The sequence below is a fragment of the Myripristis murdjan genome, chromosome 10 (assembly GCF_902150065.1).
Source record: "Myripristis murdjan chromosome 10, fMyrMur1.1, whole genome shotgun sequence".
In the NCBI taxonomy this organism is placed as follows: Eukaryota; Metazoa; Chordata; class Actinopteri; order Holocentriformes; family Holocentridae; genus Myripristis; species Myripristis murdjan.
Window position 1 is genome coordinate 7,509,576 of NC_043989.1, and position 21,221 is coordinate 7,530,796.

The following is a 21,221-nucleotide window of genomic DNA, read 5'->3' on the forward strand; positions in this document are numbered from 1 at the left end:
AGACTGCAAAGGTGAAATATTTCCTGTACTGGGTAAGATATTTTCAATTAGCAACATTAGATCTTTGAATTTCCCAAAAATGGAAAGTGTTGCTCGTGCACTGAGCAAAAAACATGCCTGATGTTGTGATGAACAGATATGAAAAAAGGACTGAAAAAAAAATAGTTGTGCTGTGAAACTTATTTGACAGCAGCTTTCATTGTCAAAACTGTAAACTTTAACTTTATTTCTCTCAAATCCTAAAGGCTTCCAAGTCTTACTAAAGATATTCATTGTAAATATGCATTCTTCGTACACTATATTTGTATTTACTGTATATATTTTCCCATAACATTAATGAAAACTTGACTTCAAATAAAATGATTGAAATTAAAATAACTGTCTAATGTTAACGGTGCACTTTGCAAAATTTTAGAGGGTCGACTGACATGAGGACTATTTTGACTGTTTAGCTGAAACAAATAAACAAACCATAGATTGAGCACAGGATTTGCTGCTGGAGTCTACATGGTTCTAATCGCTGGCCCGGCTGATTGGTCATTTATTTGTTTACTCCACATTTTTCATCAGCTGAGTCTCAGCGGTCCTCACTTCGATCAACCCTCTGCGGTTTTGCACGGTGCACCTTTAACAGGCTAGTGAAGTCCTGCATTTCCAAGATTTTCAACCACTTTTGGCTCTGCTGCAGCAAATGAAGGACAGGGCGGGTTTTTTCGGACACTGACGTCAGGTAGACGCCGCCGGGCTCTCACGATTCAGTCCGCTCTCTTTGTTTTGTCCTCTATCTTCGGTATAGGCAGTCACCTTGTGGATCTCATTTGTATTAGGGTCAAGGAACATGCGTTTGTCTTACAGGACTACAAGCATCCTGTGGTGCAAACACTGTTATCTCATTATGATCCCATATTCCCGAGATGATAACACCCTCAAACACAATGCTAAAGAAGTTCCAAGTGGATTCATGTACACCAGGGTGACGTCAAGCTCCCCCTGCGACCTCTGTAATCAGCGGATCTACACACCATTGACAGTCTCTGGAAAGTACAGCAGATTTTGAACTCATTCATCCCTAAAAGAACTGGAGGCTTTGCTTCTGCAAGAGTTGCCAAATACGCCATAACACGCTTCAGGACTTGTATAACAGCAACCCAATGAGGATTGAAGCTGCTTCAAAAGCAAAAGGTGCCCTTACTTCTTATTAGGAACTTAATATTCAGATACTGTTAGGTGTTTCTGTTGTTTTGCTCACCATCTGGACTTGCCTATATATAGACCTATATATAGCTTTCTACACCCAAACAGTGCTATCTCATTGGCTCAATGATTGTCTGTTTCTCCTGAGGGCTGTCTGTCATTCGTTCTCTGCATCTCTCTCTCTCCCTCTCTCTCTCTCTCTCTTTGTCTCTGCATCTTGCTCCATCCTCATCTATTTCTCTCTCTTCTCACTTCAGTTCAACTCAAAGAGGCTTTATTAGGACTGCCAAAGCCGTTTTGCGGTATATGCCAGCACAAAAAAGCATATAGCAAAACGTTACGCATTTTGGTATAAATTGTGATTATTCCTTTCTCTCTCTCTCTCTGTGTCTCTCACAGTGTCTCTCTCTCGCGCTCTCTCTCCCTCTGTGGCCAATCCAGCACTGTGGTTCCCAGGCTCGGTGCGAATGTCAATCAACGGCAGCCTACATCTCTGCGCTGCAGCTGAGCCAGGGCCGCATCATCCCGCCTGCCAATCACCCCTCTACACCTTCAATCCGTCCTATCCATCTCTCTGTAAAGCAGCTTCGTTCAAACCCGCCCCCCCCACCGCCGCCACCACCAGCCCCCACACCCCAACCAAACCCCCCCCCTCCACCGAAGCATTGAGAGCCCCCTTTAACTCTCAACACCTACACCAACACATAAAAAAACACACACATGCACACAAACACTCACTGTTTCCCATCGCTTCCTCAAAGAAAAACACATTGACAATAAGACGCAGATGCAGAGGCATATACACCTGCACACACACACACACACACACACACACATGCACCAGACAGACAGGGTAGATATTGCACCACTCCCCTACCTTCATCAGGGCCTCCTCCTCTCCTTCTCTTTATCCTACCACCCAATTCAATAATACAACAACCCCCCACCTCCTCTCTCTCCCTCTCTCCCTCCTTCCCTCCCTCCCTCCCATGTCAATCTTTTATTCAACAGAAAGCAAGTGGGATCACAGCGCTAGTCTTATCCTTCCATCTCTGACTTCTATTCAGATTCTTTCACACAGCTATGACCGGCCTAACACTGCCTATAAACATCATTTGGATATGTGGAGCACTGACACATAATGTGCTTAACACTGGGCCAAGACTGGCAGTAAACATGCTTAAGATATGCACGGGGCTGGGCTAAGACTCACTATTAACATGAACAGAAAATCATATAAAAAGAGGGACGAGGCCGGGACTGGGTATCAGCTCCATTAAGACATGTACAGAACCGGGCAAAGCTAAGCTATTAATGTCATTATGATGTGTGTAGGATAGGGCCAACACCAGTTATAAATATCATTGTGTTATATACAAAACTGAGACATAATGGGCTTTGAAAAGTGCTATAAAAATTACATTATTATAATTAAGACTGGGCTAAGACCAGCTATTAACATGATTATAAAATCATTATGATTTGCATGGTATAGCACATTTCTAAGACTGCATTCATTAGTATTGTTTAATGTGTAGGACTGGGCTAAAGCTGGCAATTCTCTGATTGGACGGTGGAGGCGATCTGAGGACTCTTATTTCTGGTTAACAATCTAAAATCTTAATCTGTCATTAAAAACACTGTTTGACACCTAATCATGCCACTTTACGTAAATGCAGCTTCCAGGGTTTGAAACTGGAATTGGATCCTTCCTCCATCGGCTATGTAATAAATGCAATATGTCCACATTATAATCTTAAAAGAAAAATGAGAAATGTTTCAATTTATTTGAACGGGAGAAAACTTTTTGATTTGGTTGGAGGGTGAGAGGCTGTCTTACCAGATTTGTTTACAGTGTTATGGTAACTGTTCTGCTCCTGTTGCTCACGGATGCCAGCGACACATCTTTATTGGTTGCAGTCCTGCTGAACTAGTTTGTGTCGGAGGCTTGTAAATTACTTTAGCTTGGAATAAAATCATTTTAAATCAATATGTCATGTCAAATGATTAATGCCTTTGGTAAGTAGCCGTGTAATAACCAGGATAATGTACAAGGAGCCGGTCATTATTGTGAAATAAGCCCCTTCGGGACGAGCAAGACTGTGATGTGAAGCAACACAGTGCCTCCTCCTTATGCTAAATGCAACACTGAGATATAATGTGCTATGGACTGGGCTAAAACTGGGATTTCACAGTGTTATTATATGGGTAGCACTCGAGTAAGATTTGCTGTAGACTTTACACCATGTATAAACTGGCCTAATATTAGCTATTAACACCAGACAATAAAGTGACTGGCTATAAATATCATTATGACATGAATAGGGCTTAATTTGTTTATTCGTTAACAGATTCCCACTTTTAATGCATCTTGCCTTGTGTGTTCCTTGTTAAACTACAATGGAAGTGACTGTAAAGCGAGTCCTCCTCATTCCCTCACCCAGATTAAGACTATTTCCCCCTGTTTTCTTCCTCCTCATTATTTCCCTCCGTCCTCATGCTTGCTTAAAGATTATTAGCTGCGGTCACTTCATAGCGACAATTATTGCATGCTGCAATGCAAGAGTAACCGTAGACGAATTGTAAATGTGTTGTGAATCATTTTCATAGTATGCCCTCAGTGAACCAGTTCACTAAACATGCAGAGTTTTCCCTCTCTTGTTTGAACTACTTCTAAAGTGAGCCTTGCTCTTTGATTGCATCATGGAGTGCAGCTTTCATCAGATGCCTCATAGATTGCAGAGCTAGACAAGGTACCGGAGCGAATGTTAAGGCCATGGCAATTGAGGGAATAACTAGATAGTGCAACTGAATATTCCATGTTAAAAAAAATAAAAATAAAATAGTAATTATAATTGGTCCATACCTATGTGTACATACACATATACAGGTATGCAAATACATACACACAAAGACTTTACCCACTGAAATGCACAGCCAACAAGTGCACAGTTAGAAATTTTAATATAAACGTCTGTCAAAGCAATATCCTGCCATGGCAATAAAATACTATCTAATTGGTACTATTTCCAAAGAAACAATAAAATATTACGATATGTTTGAGACTAAGGTTTCTCACTGCTCACATCCAGTTCTCTTCAGATCTCTGCAAGAACAAGGCAAGGCAAGCTGATAGAAGACATTATGTTCTCTATCTGGATAAGCTGCTTATGTTGTCTTCTTACATGGTTATTGTTATTAGTACGTGTAGATTACAATTAGACAGAAAAAAGGGATCTGACGAAGTTTGAGGCTCCCAGTCGTTAGTGGCACAGGCTGAGAAATTAACCAGGCACCAGCCACATGCTTTATGGGAGGTAAATTTGCCTAATTTCCAGCCATTTTATCAAGAAACTAGCCATTATTTGAGCGTTATTCTATGCTAAACATTGAGTTGGTGGGCATGATACTGAAATTAGCTGTTCAGTTTTGGCAGGGACTAGATATTGTGGCTAAGGAACATAAAAAGAAAAACAAAATCCTTCGGAGTTTAGAGGAAGAGGAGGCACGCTTCCTTCTCTACGCTACTGTTGAAGTGCCTTTGTGCAAGAAAAAACACCCTCCATTTCTCTAATAGATCTTGTTATGTCTTGTTATATGAGAAAGAGTCTGAACTGATGTAAGAAAAGAGGATGCGAGGAAAAAAAAGATGGAGATGGAGAGATGGAGAGAGAGAGCTCAAGGGGGAAAACAAATGCATTAGCGTTCGTCATCCTGCAATTAATGTGCAGGCATTTTCACTGCGATCTCCTTCTTTTGAAAAGACACAATGAAGCCGGAAACCTAGTTACACAACACCTAAATACAGGTCCATGCAATAAAGGAAAAAAAAAAAAAAAAAAAAAAAAACAGATTAGGTAAATTGGCTCTTCTAATTTTTCCTCTGCTGAATGTTATGAAATTAATGTGCCTCAGTATGGAGTGAAATGATTGTTTCTTTGTAATCACCATATAAGCTATTATATGAGTCAAAAAATGTAATTCAATTTCCACAAGGATTTGAGTTCTCAAACTCATACATCAATATGTTATGAGTGTCTCAGGGGAATGATAAATAAACGTGTAAATGTGTAAATAATAATAAACTCAAATTAAATCGTATATGTGTTTATTTCTGCTGTGCCGGTGGAGAGGCTTATCGCTTTTGTCTGTTTAGTGTGTTTGATTATCAGAGATACAGTTTGTTTCTCATTAGTTGAGAAAGACCATAACAAGCTTTGTGTCACAGAGCTAAGTTGTGCACCACTAATAATGTACGTTTCACCACTGTAGCCTCAGGAATTACATGCAGGATCCATACAGCTGAGAACATATTTCAGGCATTTCATCCCACTCACTATAACTATCCACAGACACTTTGTTCCACCGCATAACATTACAACCTCTTGTTTTGCGGTTGCTCTTCCAAAAATGCAGCATGGCCCTTTTAACCACTGGTAACCACTCTCCACCTCCCACTCCCTCACATCTCCCCTGGTCAGTGTTGTCACGACCTGGACAGCGATAACAACAGCATGTCTGCGCTCTGGAAAAAAAGGCTGGAAGCAAAGACTATTTCACATTACAATTTACATTTCAGCCAGTTAGCTGATGGTCTCATGCAGAGCGACTAGTAGAATAAGCCTAAATTTCAAGATGGGCATCGTTAAAAGCGACCGATACCGAGGAGTGGCAAAGCCAAAAATCCCCTGACAGTAGACATGACAGAAATTCCTGCCACAAAAATGATCCTGCATAATAGGACATATAAATAAATAAGAAGCAGGGACAAAAGGTAGATAAGCATTTTTTTGTTTTGTTTTGTTCTGTTCTGTTTGTTTTTTCCCCCAGAGTTCACACATTGGCAATCTCCTCCAATCACAGGAATATTGCCGCTGTCTGTCTAACTCTGGAAGATATTTGTTGAGCCACATAATATATTTACACTTACATGCATTATTCATTAATGAGCATTTTGCCTGGATAAGGTTCCTAAGTGTCCGTACATGGTTATCTGGGAGCTAAACATGAACAGAAACTCGAGCTGACAAATGCTGATATTGTGATGACATGGCAGACTAACCGACATTACTGCAGAGTTGACAAACTGGAGGCGGTCTGCTGGTTCGACAGACTCATACATAGCAACACTCAACATCATAATCATATTCCCAGCAATCCAAACCAGTTTGTGCACCGTTCAATAATGTCACTTTTATACCTTTTCATTTTAGATGGCACTGTCACGGCAATTCTGAATGAGTGACTAGGTAGGGGATTCAGTTCCTTATTCAAGGTTACTTTAAAGTGTGACAACAAGGTTTTTGGGGAGATTGTTTTGTTGCTAAATGTACCCATTAATTCCTGAATTGTATTATAACTTATATACCAAGAGTTATCCATGTGTTCCTGGTGGATCATTCACATGCTAACACACCCACTATTCACTGATGGTGAGCAACTAGCATTATCCATCGTAAAATGACTGACTTTTTTTTTTAGATATAAATGGATGTTATTTTTTGTATCCTAGAGTCTAAATATTAATAAATCTAATAAATAAATCGATCAAGGTTAATAAAGCTGATGCAAACAGGTTTATTTTGGGGATTATTCTATCTGATGAATCACATGTTCACTGCCCATGCGTTCATTTTCATTCATTTTTCTCCAACATTTATATTTTACATACATTTGACCAATTTCCTGTTTAAAACTGCCAGACTTTGTTGCATATCACTTAAAAAAAAATACCATTTAATTTCTCGGGTCTTCTTTTCTTACTTTTGCACAGCATGGCATGTGATGTGCTAGCATGCAGCACCAGAGCCAATGATCCACCAGGGCTGCATGTATGATGGTGGTGTCTGTGTTACCAAGACCTAATGGGCAACCAATAGACCAATCTCCAAAAAACTCAGCGTATTTGTTAAGCATCCTTATGTAAGACACTGAATCTCTCGCGGCTCACTCGTTTTAAGTCGCTCTGTTGTATCACAACAACAAAACAAGTATGAACAACATTACTGTACCGCGGAAAACTAGCTAACCGGAATAGGATATATATGACAATGAGTATTGTATGTGAGATACAATATATATGTTCCTGTTTCGGCTGTTATTTTCTATTTATAAGACTGCCAGTGTGAAGCACTGTGCAGCCTGACAGACAACAACATCACTTTCAGAAGGTGTCATTCTTAGTTTTTCTTTGGAGATAAATCTGTTGCTGGATACATAGGAGGGTGCTGTGTTTTTCCTGGATGATGTGTTTGTGTGTGTGTGCGTGTGCATGCATGTGTGTAACTTAGCACACCTGAATGTGAATCAAGGAAGGCTTGCGACTGGCGGTGAGTCATCATCGCCATGGTGTTAAGCCTCCTGTTCCCTCGGGAACAGGGTTACCGTCTCTACACCACTGGGGATTTTTATTTTTACATTTGAAAAGCAAACCGGGGCCCGGCTCACAACAATCCTCCACTGCCTCTCTCCACCACTTTCTCTCTCTCTCTCTCTCCCTCTCTCTCTCCTCCTCCTCCATGACTGGGCTGAGTCACACACACACACACACACACACAAACAGACACTAAGCAGACGCTGCACACATTTGCTCATTTCAGAGCACCGCATCCTTATCTATGTCTGTGTGATATTCAATATGTTTCAGATATCAGAACACAAACCTATGCAGATGAGATGAAGGGGACAATATCAGAAACACAATAAGGCTGCTCTGGGATATTTTCTGCTGTTGGGTAAAACCCACATAATTGCAATTTTGCTGTTATTTTTTGTTGTTCTTGTTTTTTTTTTTCTTTGCTTGTTTGTTTGTTTGTTTGTTTTTTGGTCCTAGCTTGAGATGAAAGTTTAGATGGTCATGCTAGTTTATGAGCTTCTAAGTCAGTTCCCTAACCGTTGCACCCTTGCAGCCTGTTGATACCCTTGGTGATACTCAATAATACATTGATACCCATGAGAAAGAAAGAATTCTTACCTGATAAAGTATAGTGTTTTTGACTGCTCTAGCGACAAGGTCCACATTTGCTCTTTGTCATTAAGTCACGGCCCACGTGAAGGCTAACTTAAGCCAATCAGTTTTATTTTACAAATTAAAACGTGTAGCAATCCACAATGCTTTCATGTACTGTTTTACCACAAAATAACCAAGAAAAAGCAATGAAGGCTTACAGCCCAATAAAAAAGCCACCACCACAGCAGCTAAAGATTAATTCAGGCCTCCTGTTCTTTTTTTTTTTTTTTTTTTTTTTTTTTTTTAAGGCACTGTAATACATTAATTGGACTGATACTAACAACAACAGGACAATAAAATACAGTGGAAACCGCTTACAGTGATCAGGTCCATCCATCCCGAATTGATCACTGTAAGCAGATGATTTATCTAACTGATTTATCAAATTAAATTACTGTATAATTCAATTATAATGCAGTGCAGTATATAAAGTATACCCTAAAACTCCTAAAGGCTCTCGAGTTTAGCTTTTTCCTTTGTTCTCTTCTGTATGTAGGATATTTCACTCTGGAAGCGCATAACCTGCCTGCTAGAGCCCAACCCTTCATACCTGTTGGAATAATTACATTATCAGAGCCTGATGGGATTGAGATTGAGAATTATAAACTCTAAACCAGACCAGTACCTTAGCCGGTATGCTGATTCTGTCCCAGGCAGTGGGCAGGATGTGATGGGAAACAAACAGCTGTTGTCGAGGGAAAGGTACTTTTCCCTGGCAGGAGAAGCTGGCCCCTGCTCCATAGTTTGCCAACAAGTGGTAGTTAAATATGACACACCACAACAGTTTATAGTTTTGATCTGGATGTTTTGATGTGTGTTTCCAATGGGGGACTGGCATTTATTTGTCAAATCGTGCAGCCATACCCAGCCAATAAAAGGGACTCGGATTTTAATTGGGAGTCGGCTTTTAATTGATGTTTTACGATAGGTCAAATTATAATTAGGCTATAACCTAAACCTGTATTGTGCTATGCAGTAACACAAATGCAGCAGCCTGCCAGTGGTTTTAATGCCCCCAAAATGAACACTGTAAGTACACTACTTGATTACAATAAGCAAATTATTTAAACAGCATTTGTGCAGAAATGACTCTGTCTCAAGCTTTTTGATTAAGCAGTTAATCAGTATAACTGTGGATAAAGACGACAGGCTGGCTGTATAGATTCAGTGCAGGACCAAGTGGAACTGTTCTGCGCTCATTTCTTCAAAGTACAGATGTGCTGTACGCTGCCCGATTTGGTGCGGCACTTTGACCGCTTTTAACTCAAAGTTACCTGTGTTTGCCAAGATATCAACACGCTGTCATAAAGCGCTGACATCAGGACCTTGTTCAAAAGCAGGAATTCTGTGAAACGTTTCAGCATGAATACCCAGTGGTTTATCTATGTTCAGGAGTGCCGTCTACATCTAATCTATATTTAAAAAGCAAGGACAACAGCGGAGGCCTGTCATAAAACGTTGAGGAGAGGTTACCAGTGGTCACGAGTGACTAACCATCATTTGAGAGAGTAAAAACAAAAAAAAAAATGAGAGAGACTGAGCTGTAGTGTCATCGCCTTGTCCTCTCTCTGACAACACAAAGAAAATGCATTTCTTTCTGTGTAAAGGCACAGTGTTAAAACATGGCGGGAACAGATGAGGGTGGCGAGTGCAGTAACATTAAAGGGGAATTCGACCTTAAAACACTTCAACACCGTTCACAGCTGTTGGCGATTTCAGCGTCCAATTTGTTGTTTGCTGATGTGTTTTTTTTTTTTTGTGTGTGTGTGTTCTTGTGAATAAATGGCCACACATGGCGGCATGATGTCACGCTGAGATATTCCCCCAAGAGGCAACATTGGAGTTTGATAGCAGAAAAAAAAAAAAAAAAAAAAATCTGCCATCTAGAACATCAGTGGTGCAACATCAGGTTTTGGTGTCAACAGTTCTTTCAACTTTCAAGCCGTAACACAGGGAGAGAAATCCATTGCAGAAGAAGCAGATACACCAATTTCTCCACAACGCGTTGCAGCCACGAGACATGTCGAGTTTGCAACAAGGTGCAAGACTCTCGCTTTTTTTTCTCAACTGAAAAACTCTCCGCTCTTGCCATTGTTGTTGCTCGCTAAATGGAAACTTAAAACCCAACGGCTCGATGCAACAAGTTAAAACAAGTTTTCTTAGCCGTGTTGAAAAGCATTCTGGGAAACGTAGGAAATCAATAACGTAATTAGAAGTAGACGAGGCACGTTGGGGGCGAGCGGGTACACCAGAAAAGTAAATTACAACACTTCATCACAAAGTAACTCCTGGATTGCGCTGAACATCTCAGATTGATGATAACAGTGAAAGAGTGAGAGTGGATTTTTTTCTTTAAAATCATTCTTTCTGCAGTCATTCCTGCAGTTTGGTTGTGTATGCTTCATAACTACTGTCCATGCAATCTTTGACAGGCTGCTAATAGTTTAATGCATGAAGAAGTGCGCTCGTTACCAGCAGGGTGCTAGATTAAATCCCATTCTGGAAAATCTGGGCGAGGGAAATTCGTCTGAAACACTCTCAATTCGAGAAAACGTTGTTGATTCAACCTTAAGTAAGGCACTTAATCCCCTATTCTCCAGTTGATTTGATCACTTGCAGACAGTGGAACGTTGTGATTGTACTTTGAACATTGAATTTCTGTCCTTAATGACTAAAAAGCTGGGCATTGCTCAGCGAATCCTCCCTTGAAAAATAAGGTAAAAATAGAGAGTTAGGACATTCCGTCTCGTACTTGATAATTTTGAAATGCCGGTAAGTTTTAAACCCGTGTTTTAAAACCTGTCCAAGAAAACTAGACTTTAATACCTATGTGATGCAAGGGGGCAACAGATGCACACAGTTTTACCATTACCGCTATAAAATCGATCATGAAATAAATAACAAGGTGAACACTGATGGTCTTACTGTATCTCTTTGGTCCATCTTCGAGGCAGAAGGAGAGCGTGAGAGTCGCGTCCTCCTCAAAGAATTCGGTGGCGAAGGCGTCCCACCACAAGCTGTCGCTTTCCTGTCGAGAGGAGAGACAGAATCGACGCTCAGCACAACACGCAGAGCTATGACACAACCAAGATTTTCTCTGAATGGGAAGATGAGCTCCCTTCCAAATACACATTTCTACAAAACATCATTATCAAGGGCTCATCATAAAATATCTAAAATATGAAACATGCAGTTAGTGGTGTTATTTCTCTTTGTGAGTGAATTACAACTCGGCAACTTGGGCTTGCAGAGTCTGTCATCTTTTAAATCACTGCTTAAATTTTTGTTCTCGTTTTTATAGTAAAGAAATTTGATAATTGTCTTATTTACCTCCCTCTGTATTTTTTATGGTTTATATTTTCTTTTTTGTTGCTCATTTGATTGTTTTTCTGACTTTTTTTCAGTTTTCTTTCCTGTGTTCTTGCCTTGCCTTGTTTTGAAGTGCAATGTAAATCAAAGTATTATTTTTATTATTGTTATTATTATCATTATCATCATTATTATTATTATTATCGTTAGCTTGGACTGAAATGCTTCATCCTCTTATATTACTTCATAACCCAAGAGATCGCCTTCATCCATATTGTTGTGCTATTGCATTTTTTTCTCTTGCTACAGATGCTTTACATAAATTTAATATGGATTCATCATGATAAGACTTTGATATTGTGACCAGGCTTTTCTGTGAGACAAGAGGGAGGAAAAACCATGGTGTTAGCAGGGCAAGGCAAGAAGTCCCTTTATTGTGGTCTGTATTTTGCTACGTTGGTCCCGTCAAATTATAATAATAAACTTTATTTCACTCAGTTCTTTCAAATCAGAGTTTACGAAGGGGCTTTACAGTCGTATAAGTCAAATTCATAAAATAAGCTGAAACAAGTCAAACAAAGAGGGATCACATGATAAAACAATAAGAGCGGAGGGTAAAAACAATATAGCGGCAAAAACAAACAGGATAAAAGACAGCATGTGAAAACAAGTCTATAAAGTTAGGTTTTAAGAGGTGATTTAAAGACAATACCGACAGCCAGTTTCAGCTCCTCAGACAGGTCACTGCAAAGCCAAGAGCCTGGCAGGAGCCTTCTGTGTGTCTAAAGCCAAGACTTTGGAAGAGCTCTGCTCGAGGCTCGCAGCGTCTCCGGGCAAACAGCTTTGAAATTTACTCCACCCTGTACCCTTTCCTCGATGCAGTATTAACACTAGTAATAGTGGCTGAGCGGAGCAGTTGTGGTGAGAGTAGTAACGACAGTATTAATAGCAATATCATTATGATTTTTGTTATTAAAATAATAATAATAATTATTATTATTATTGATGTAGTAGTAGTAGTAGTAGTAGTAGTAGTTTTAGTAGTAGTAGTGGTAAAAGTAGTAATAGCACTTATAGTAACAGCACTGGCAATAGGATTAGTAGTATTATCAGTAGCTGTAGTAGTAGTAACAGTATACAGTAGTAGCTGAAATATTGGCAGTGATAATAGTAACAGTAGTAGCAGTAAAACTACTGTCGGTGGAAGTGGTAGTTGAAATAGTAAGAGCAGTAGCAGTATCTGTAACAGTAATAACAGTAATAGTGTTTGCAGCTGTGGTAGTGACAACACCAATAGAAATAGTAAGAGAAATAGAAAAGGTTGTAGTAGTAGTAGTAGTAGTAGCAGTAATAAAAAACATAATGTGGTAGTTGTACTAATGGGAGTGATTATAGTAATAGCAGTAGCAGTAAAAGTACTACTAGTAGAAGTGGTAGTTAGATTGTAGTAGTAGTTGTGGTAGTGATCATGGTAATAGAAACAGTAAGGGTAGTAGAAACAGTAATAGTAGTAGTAACTGTAGTAGTAGTAGGGGTACCAGCATTAGTAGTGACAGTAATAGTAGTAGTAAAGGTATTAGTAGTGGGAATGCCAGTAATATTAGTTGTAACTGTGGTAGTGATAATGGTAATAGAAATAGTAAGAGTAGTAGAAACAGTAGTAGTACTTGTAGTAGTCATAGCTGTAGTATTAGTCATAGTAGTATTAGTAGTAGTAGCAATACCAGCAATAGTAGTTGTAATTGTGGTAGCAATAATAGTAATAGAAAGAGTAAGAGTAGAAACAGTAGTAGTAGCATCAGCAGTAATAGCTGTAGTAGTAGTCGTAGCAGTAATAGTTGTAGCAGTAATAGTAGTAGAAGAGGTATTCGGGGTAATACCAGTAATAGCAGTTGTTGTTGTGGTAGAAATAGTGAGAGTAGCAGAAACAGTAGCAGTATTAGCAGTGGCAGTATTAGTAGTAGTCATAGACCCTGTGAGGAAATACCACCATGTAAATCCCATGAAGGGACTTCACTAACAGCCCCTCGCCCTTTTCCCCCACCACTCGACAACCATCGGATAATGTTGGCGGGACGAGCCCCAACCCCCCTCGCCCCCTCACCATTTGACGTTGGACTGATGCTAATTTCCCCTGACACGTTATGACAGATCACCACGTTTCACTCTGCGCTGAGCCGAGGAACAGCGAGCGCTTCCCAGATGTTGACAATTAGCGTTGTCACCATCCACCAGTGTCAAGCCCAATAAGCGGTGACCGGGGCGCCCCGCAGGTCAGCGTAGCCCTGATCCGAGGAGTCCGACGCTAAGAGAGAGAGATGTGGTGTCGAGGACCTGGACCTGGACCTTCATCTAGCAGGCCAATCAATAGGTGATTACGAGTTAGTGGGAAGGCATGTTGGCTGGCCAACCAATCAACTAACCTCTGGACTACAGATTGGACCCTTGTGGAATGAAAATGCAGGAAGAACTACATGAAGCAGTAGATTTTTACCATTGATGAGGCGTCTCTCATGGCTGCGATTTGTCCCTCATGGAAATATTAAGACAAGTGAGCATTAAAAATAATAGCTTTAATCAATGTTTCCGCTTCCACCCATCCTGCAGAATTAGTGACTATTCAAGTATAACGATATAGTAATTTATACTGCTATAGTGGTTACAATAGTCATTTAAGTGTAATAATTAAAGTGTTCTCTTCCAAAAATAATATTTGAAGTTAATAATTTTGTATCTTTAAAATATAGAGTATCCACTCCATACAAGTAAGTAAACGTGTCATTCCCTTGGGCCAATCACAATGCATCTTCTCTCCAAGTTTTGGTACACATTTGTGGCCAAAAATTGAAATTTCGACTTTCAGACTACTTAATGCAGTTTTTTTTAGACATAGTGCAAAATGTGTCCTCTATCCATGTTTAATTGGAATTTTAACCAGTGGTGTCACCGATATCATGTTTGAATTAAAAATGTTGAAACACTTTCTTTGATTTTAGTTGTTGTTCAACTTATTTTGTTGTGTTCATAAGACGGGCATAAAACTGTCATAGCAATGACACGATTGTCATGAACATTAATGGATATTTATGACTGTTGTTATTCAGTGTCATTCAGACAATTATGTCACTTTCCTACCGAGTTGACACTGTCTCGTTTAATGTCAAACTGCCAGGACAGAGACAGACAAATAGCAGTTTTTGCAGAGAAACACGATTGACACTTAATGACATGTCATAAATATTCACTGAGGGTCATGACAGCGATCATGTCACAGTTATGACAGTCTTATGAACACAACTTCAAATATAGTGATACCAAAACACTTTAAACAACAGTGTGAAGATGCATCACGTGTCCCCGCACATTTCATCAGGATTTCATTGCATGGAGTTGAAATGTTACCATGTTTGAACATAAACTGACCAAAGAGCACCAAGATTTGATTTATCAGTGTCATTAATAAATTTTAGAGAATAAGTCACCCATTCCAGATCGTAGAAATCTAACTAAAGTTGAAAACGTTTTATTTTTTCCATCACACCACCAAAGAGACTATGAGAAAACCACCAGTTAATCCAACCTCATTATCCCTCTCCACCCACCCCAACCCCCCCACCCTATATTCATTATGGATGTTAACCAAAAAAAGACAGCCAGACCTCAGAGGGCAAACTATATGGGATAGAGGAATAAAAAGCCAATGCTATCAGTCTACAGCCAAAAGGATATGTGAACATGCAACAGGGTTCTCTCTGTGTTTGTGCATATTACGTGGTATTTAAGGATGGATGGTGTGTAGAGTATGCGTGGGCATGTGTTTGCGTGTGTGTATGTGTGTGTGTGTGTGTCACATGGTGTTATTGCCGGACATGGTCAGTGTGTGGTGCCAGGCAGCTGGTAGCGCTGGGTTGAAGTCTTTATTTTAACATCTTTATTTGAAAAGTAGCCACCCCTGTCACACACAGCACTGACCAGCTCTCCACTGGGGATGAGCTGGATGAGCTATGTGTGTGTGTGTGTGTGTGTGTGTGTGTGTGTTTGACTGACTGACTGTGTCATACTGTGAGAACCAGCAGGTGTGAACAGCCAGCATGTGTGTTGTGTCTGTTTTGTGTGAATACATCTATCTCAGAAACAGAGGTGGAGGAAAGTGGCACACCCGGGGAAAAGAGAGAGGGGGAGAGAGAGAGAGAGAGAGAGAGAGAGAGAGAGAGAGAGAGAGTGGTCTGATTGAGTTCATCAGATAATCCAGTACCATGAGGGGGCGGAGCCTCCTGGGATTGACAGTCAAGCCGGAGGTCAACAAGATTCTCTCAGAACACACACACACACACACACACACACACACACACACACACACTATTTTACCATATACTAAAGGACAATCCTCTATTCTATTATATTCTATTGTACTTCATTGTGTTCAGAGATCAAAGGAGACAATGTGACAAGGTGAAGTCAGAGTTAGAAATCTCAAAAATATAGTATACACAATATAGTTAATACATTAAGTGTGTGTTGAAAACACAGTTCCTTATATCCAAAAACACCTAAAATATTCATTGCGCTTCTCTATAAATGTCAATTCCCCTTCCGTCTTAGACAATTGTTCTATTGTGGGAGTAAAACGGAGCCAAACACAGAATAGCATTTCAAGTGAATGAGTCTAAAATGTGAAAAAAATAAATACATAAAAAATCTTCACTACTACTGAAACAGAAGATCCAGCGAAAAAGTTAGATGCCCATTTTGATATAAATTCCCTGAATTAAGTGCTAGATATCAAGTTTTATTTTTTATTTTTTTCTTGAGTCTTACTGAAGCTTCTCCTTACTTTATTTTGTAGAACCCTGTCTTCATTAAGCTTCCCTTTAAGGTTTTAATGAAAAGTGTTTTACTTAAGCTCCCCCCTACTCTGTCGTGAAATCCCACTTATTCTGTTTTACAGACTACAGTTAGTTAACCTCCTCTGTCTGTTTTAAAGACCAGTGTTTCTCTTCAGGTCTTCCTTATTCTATTTAGCAATTTGGCATCTTCCCTTTACAGTTTTTTTTTTTAATTAATTTTTTTTTTTTTTTTTTACAGTACACGATATTCCCTAAGCCCCACCTACTCAGTTTTACAGTAGCTCCCTAAAGCTGACCCTGATTCTCTTTTACAAAATAGTGTTTTCTGTTATAACTCTGTTCGGTTCATTTGGCAGTTCACTGATATTTTGGCTCTGACCTTCAACCACCAAAACAATGGGCTGTGTTTCACAAAGAGCACAGATGACAGTGGTGTGTCTATTGTCTTGTCTCCATTAGCTCTGCTCAGCCTGGCGGGGGTTAACCATAGAGTGATATGGTTTAGTTTGTGCCTCTGTTGAATAGCCTCTTACCCAGAGAACAGCGGGATTTGAAAATAACAAGCACATCTTGTGCAACATCAACTAGTATTTCATTTCAGCATTCAAACAGTGAAACAAATGGCAGCTGACAGTTTCATTGTTCTCTCAATTGCCTATTTTGTAAAACAAATACAAATTTTAAACCGCTAATAAAACTCAGTGCAGCACAAAACTTTTCCTCCATATATACAGAGAAAGTTCTTTGCAGAATCAGTAACCGTTAATCCTCCATGCTGGAGCTCTTGGCCAGCTTGGGCCAGCGTCTCGCCAAGTTGTGAAACGTGGCTGGCTGAGCTGTGGTCTGGCCAGGTTTGGCCTGGATCTAAAGACAGTGGAGACGCTGGCAACGAGCCAGACCGGCCAGAGCAAAGCTAAAGCCTGGCCAGTGGAGACAAGCCATATGAATCCTCTGGCTGAGGCTGAGCCCGGCCACAGTGGACGCCTCATGGTGCTGCGGACGTTGTCTTCAATTTCAATCCCTCGACTCTGGCAGGAATTGTTAGCTTCACTTTTATGCTCTTAGTTTTGTCAGCTTTATACAACTGTAAATATTAATAGAGACAATTGTTGCACGCAAGCATGAGTCCATCAATACTCGACCACAGGTGCATAAATTCAAATAACAAATACACAGGAGACCACACAGAGAGCCTGCATTCTGCTTAAGAAAAGAAAAAAAAAAAAAACGATCTTTTTACTTCCTGTGATCCATGATGCACTTCAAAATGTAAAGGGCAAATGTAAAATTATAAATTCACTTTAATTACAACATGATGACACTAACGCAAGATTCCACTGATGATAAATTTTAGCCAACAGTCAACAATCAGTAGAAATCAACAGGCAGAAATCGAATTAATAGAGCAGAAAAAATTACCTCTACTCTCCAGTCCCCACAGCTCAACTTTGCTATTAAATCAAAACGTCAAATCCAACTACATTCACTCACACTGGATCATTTGTCAAATGCCACTCAGTGCCGAATGACCAGTGTGCCTTCTCTCGGCTAAATGTTCAGCTCTATTTTGCAAAACAACGTGCGGTAAAGTAAACTTGGCTTGCACTCTCCTGTCCTCCAACCTCATCTCAGCCTTTCTCTTCGTGTCTCTCCCTGTCTCTCTGTGTATTGATTTCCCTCTCGCTGTCTATGTCTCTCGGTCTCCCTCTCCTCCCCTCGATGCAGCGCTGCTCGCTGACAGACGACGTCCTGCCTTCATTTACGCCTGCAGACTCTCTGACGAGCCACGTGGCGTGACGATGTTTGTTGTCAAATGCTACAAATCAGGCCGGCTCTGAGGGACCCGGGGTGAACTGACATGGTCGCCGCCGTGACGGCCGTCAGCCGATAAGGCTCTATTGATTCAAACGGATCGTCCCCCGTCTGAGGGGGATTTATCAATGTGTCAATTGCCCACTAGCCAACCACAAATCACCAGTGTTGGCCGGGCCCCAGGGATTTATGGGAAATCCAGAGGATTGGAGGGACAGCATGGGGAGGATCTTCAGTAAATAGCAACAGAGCCGGGGGTTAAGTCCTCGCATATAGAAATGTCCATAAAGGGAAGATACACAGATGACACAATATGGCCACAGAAAACACACAGATAAGTCATGTTATGTATGTAAATGCACAAAAGTACACACATATATGCATGAGCTTGCACGTACAGAACTTTAGTCAAATGAATACAAATACATTCTTGCACGCAGCAGCATTGTGTATATAATAAAAGAACTGCATGCATTCAAAAACACACACAGACACACACACCTGTGCTATGATACACAATACAGCCACACGGAAGAGGACCAAAGTTTCTCTCCCTCGCTCGTTCTCTCTAACAGTCAATGAACCACCAATGTCACAATGTTTAACATAAACCATTTTCCCAGCATGCTTTAGTTAGCCGGTATTTTTCTCTGCCTTTGCTCCGAGCCTATTGTGGGAGAGCGGCCTCCAAGAGTGTAGGCGTGTCTAGGGCCTAACCTTGGTGAATTAACAATGTCTGAAACCCCATTCAGCTCCTGAATAGCTTATAGCTTAGCTGAGTGGCGGGCCAAGGCACTTCTACTGTTGTCAAATATCTCCAGGTTATGGGGAGCATAACAACTTAACAGAACCAAACACTTGTTAGATGTCCAGGTAAGAATTTGCCCTTTTTTTTTTAACATACTGCATCCACAATGCTGTTCACTTTTAGATCGTATATTTTCTATGATCTAGCATTTCCCAAAGTCAGGACACAGGACCCCCCAGGGAGTCCTCAAGACAGCTTCAGAGGATAAATTAAGAAACAGTTCAAATGTATTGCTACTTCATTTATTAGCACTTACCGCTATGAGAAAGCACAATATAAGAATCACTTCATCAGAGGTTTCACTCTTCTCACTGCTATCTCCCCACCTACAGTACAATTTGGTACTCTGTCATATCTAATAATAAAAATCTCCTCAGATGGGGGTTAGCCGGGACCAAATCTTACCAAACATGACTCTGTATCTTGATATGTATCTATTATGGGGTCCTTAAGATAAAAAGTATGGGAGTCCCTGCTTCAGGCTGCAGTGCTTTTATCATGTCACGCAGTGCAGGCTAATGTTTGATACAAACACAGGTTTATCCTCTTGGGTCTTGAGTGTTTTCTGTAATGCAAACTTAACGTCTTGCTGCATTTTGGCCACCTATGAGCCGCTAGCCATGCATTATGCAAATGAAAAGAAATGAATGCAGGAAAAAAAAAAAAAAGTCATTGCCCTTGAACAGCCACTGCACTTTCACCACAACGACTTCCACTCCGTAAATGCAGTCGGTGAAGAAGCTCCCTCCCACCTTCAGCTGCAGGTTGTCTGAACTATTTTGGCATCATTCCCTCCTTGTCTTTTTCATGTCAGATGTAACAAGGCACTGTCTAAAAAGCAATTCAATGAGAGATATTGCTGTTTCTATTACAATATTGGTTGAGGGCACGGGTTATTATACAAAAGAGATTTATCCACTGTGATAAATGCATGACGACAAACTCCTCCAATGACTGCTGGGGACATTTGCCACAACTTTTGAGATGGCAGAACGGCCGAGTCATTAAAGAGGCCATTTTTTAACTGAGTGGCTGTAGGATTGATCCGCGCCAAGCCATAATGTCCGTCAACAGTGACGTGACTTGTCAAAGTGGCCTTGAGCGAAACACTGCTCTCTCATTGTACAACACTCTTGATGAGAGCGTCAGCAGAAAAAAACGCTTAAAAAACAAACGTCTCCGCAAATTGACATTCACAATTATACATGTAGTTTATTTGTTTCCTTCACACATATTAATAAAAGGGGGAAAAAATGCATTTATGCAGGTTCAATAAGCACCCAAGGGTCTCTAACCTCAAAGGAAACAAACAAATGAAAACAAGTCAATATCACAAGCAGAGACAATTGGACAACATATGTTAAGTGACAACAAAACTCAATAATGGAAAAGGGTAAAACACCAAAGAAATGCATAAATGAATTAGGGAAGTCAAATTAATAACTCCCCATCATGCAGAAAATAAAATCATGAGGAAAACGAGGTAGAGGCACTGACTCCACCAGTGTATCGCCACCTCTTCCCAAAACCAAACACACCTCTATCTCAATAAACACTCAACACACGACACTATTGCTGCCATTGCCTAACTCGGTCAATATTGGATTTCATCAAATCCACAGATGCTGGTTAGTTTGAGCAAATGTGCTTTGCTGTAACGTCTCTACGGTTAGCTCTTCCTCTAAGCACATCTTCCTCACCTGTTGCTTGTCAGGCTGATCAATGCAGCAACCCGGGAGTTTAACAGGAAGGTGGGCACCTAACAATACACAGGTGGCTTATGGGAAATCCAGATGATGAAATCTATGAGAGAGCTTGAGCAGTCAAGTCCAAAGGCTTGCTTAGGGCTGCACAAAATTGACCAAAATTTCCTATTTCAAACCTTGAGGCTGTATATTGCGATTGCACTAGGAATTTTGTTGACTGTGGCCACAGCTTTTGCAGAGCACACAAACATTCAGACAACATTTCTTGGGTGGAGTGACACACTAATCCTTACAATTCAGTCTGTTTGAATAAAATCAAAGATTGTGTGTGACATGGGACTTCATTTGCCCTCTCAGAAGAGAAGTGTCTTGGCGAGCACACTGAAACCACTGGTGATTTGGAAATTGCAGCCAATATTGCAATTTTGACATTTTTTACAATTTATTGCGCAACGTGACCTTATGTAGTAGTAAAAGTATACTGCCGTGCTGTGTTAAAGGTCTGGGCCTCTGGTTATCCTTGCACCACCATATTA

The 21,221-nt window shown here is 40.4% G+C and overlaps 1 protein-coding gene across 4 annotated transcripts in view; it reads right to left on the bottom strand.

The window, feature by feature from the left end:
• The window catches only part of ldb2a (LIM domain binding 2a), an 84,778-nt gene that overhangs the window by 53,594 nt on the left and 9,963 nt on the right, over positions 1-21,221 (bottom strand). For all 4 annotated transcript variants that reach the window (XM_030062562.1, XM_030062561.1, XM_030062560.1 and 1 more), the window contains exon 2: positions 11,129-11,231. In XM_030062562.1, coding sequence (XP_029918422.1) covers positions 11,129-11,231 — 103 coding nt within the window. The remainder of the gene's footprint in view (positions 1-11,128; positions 11,232-21,221) is intronic.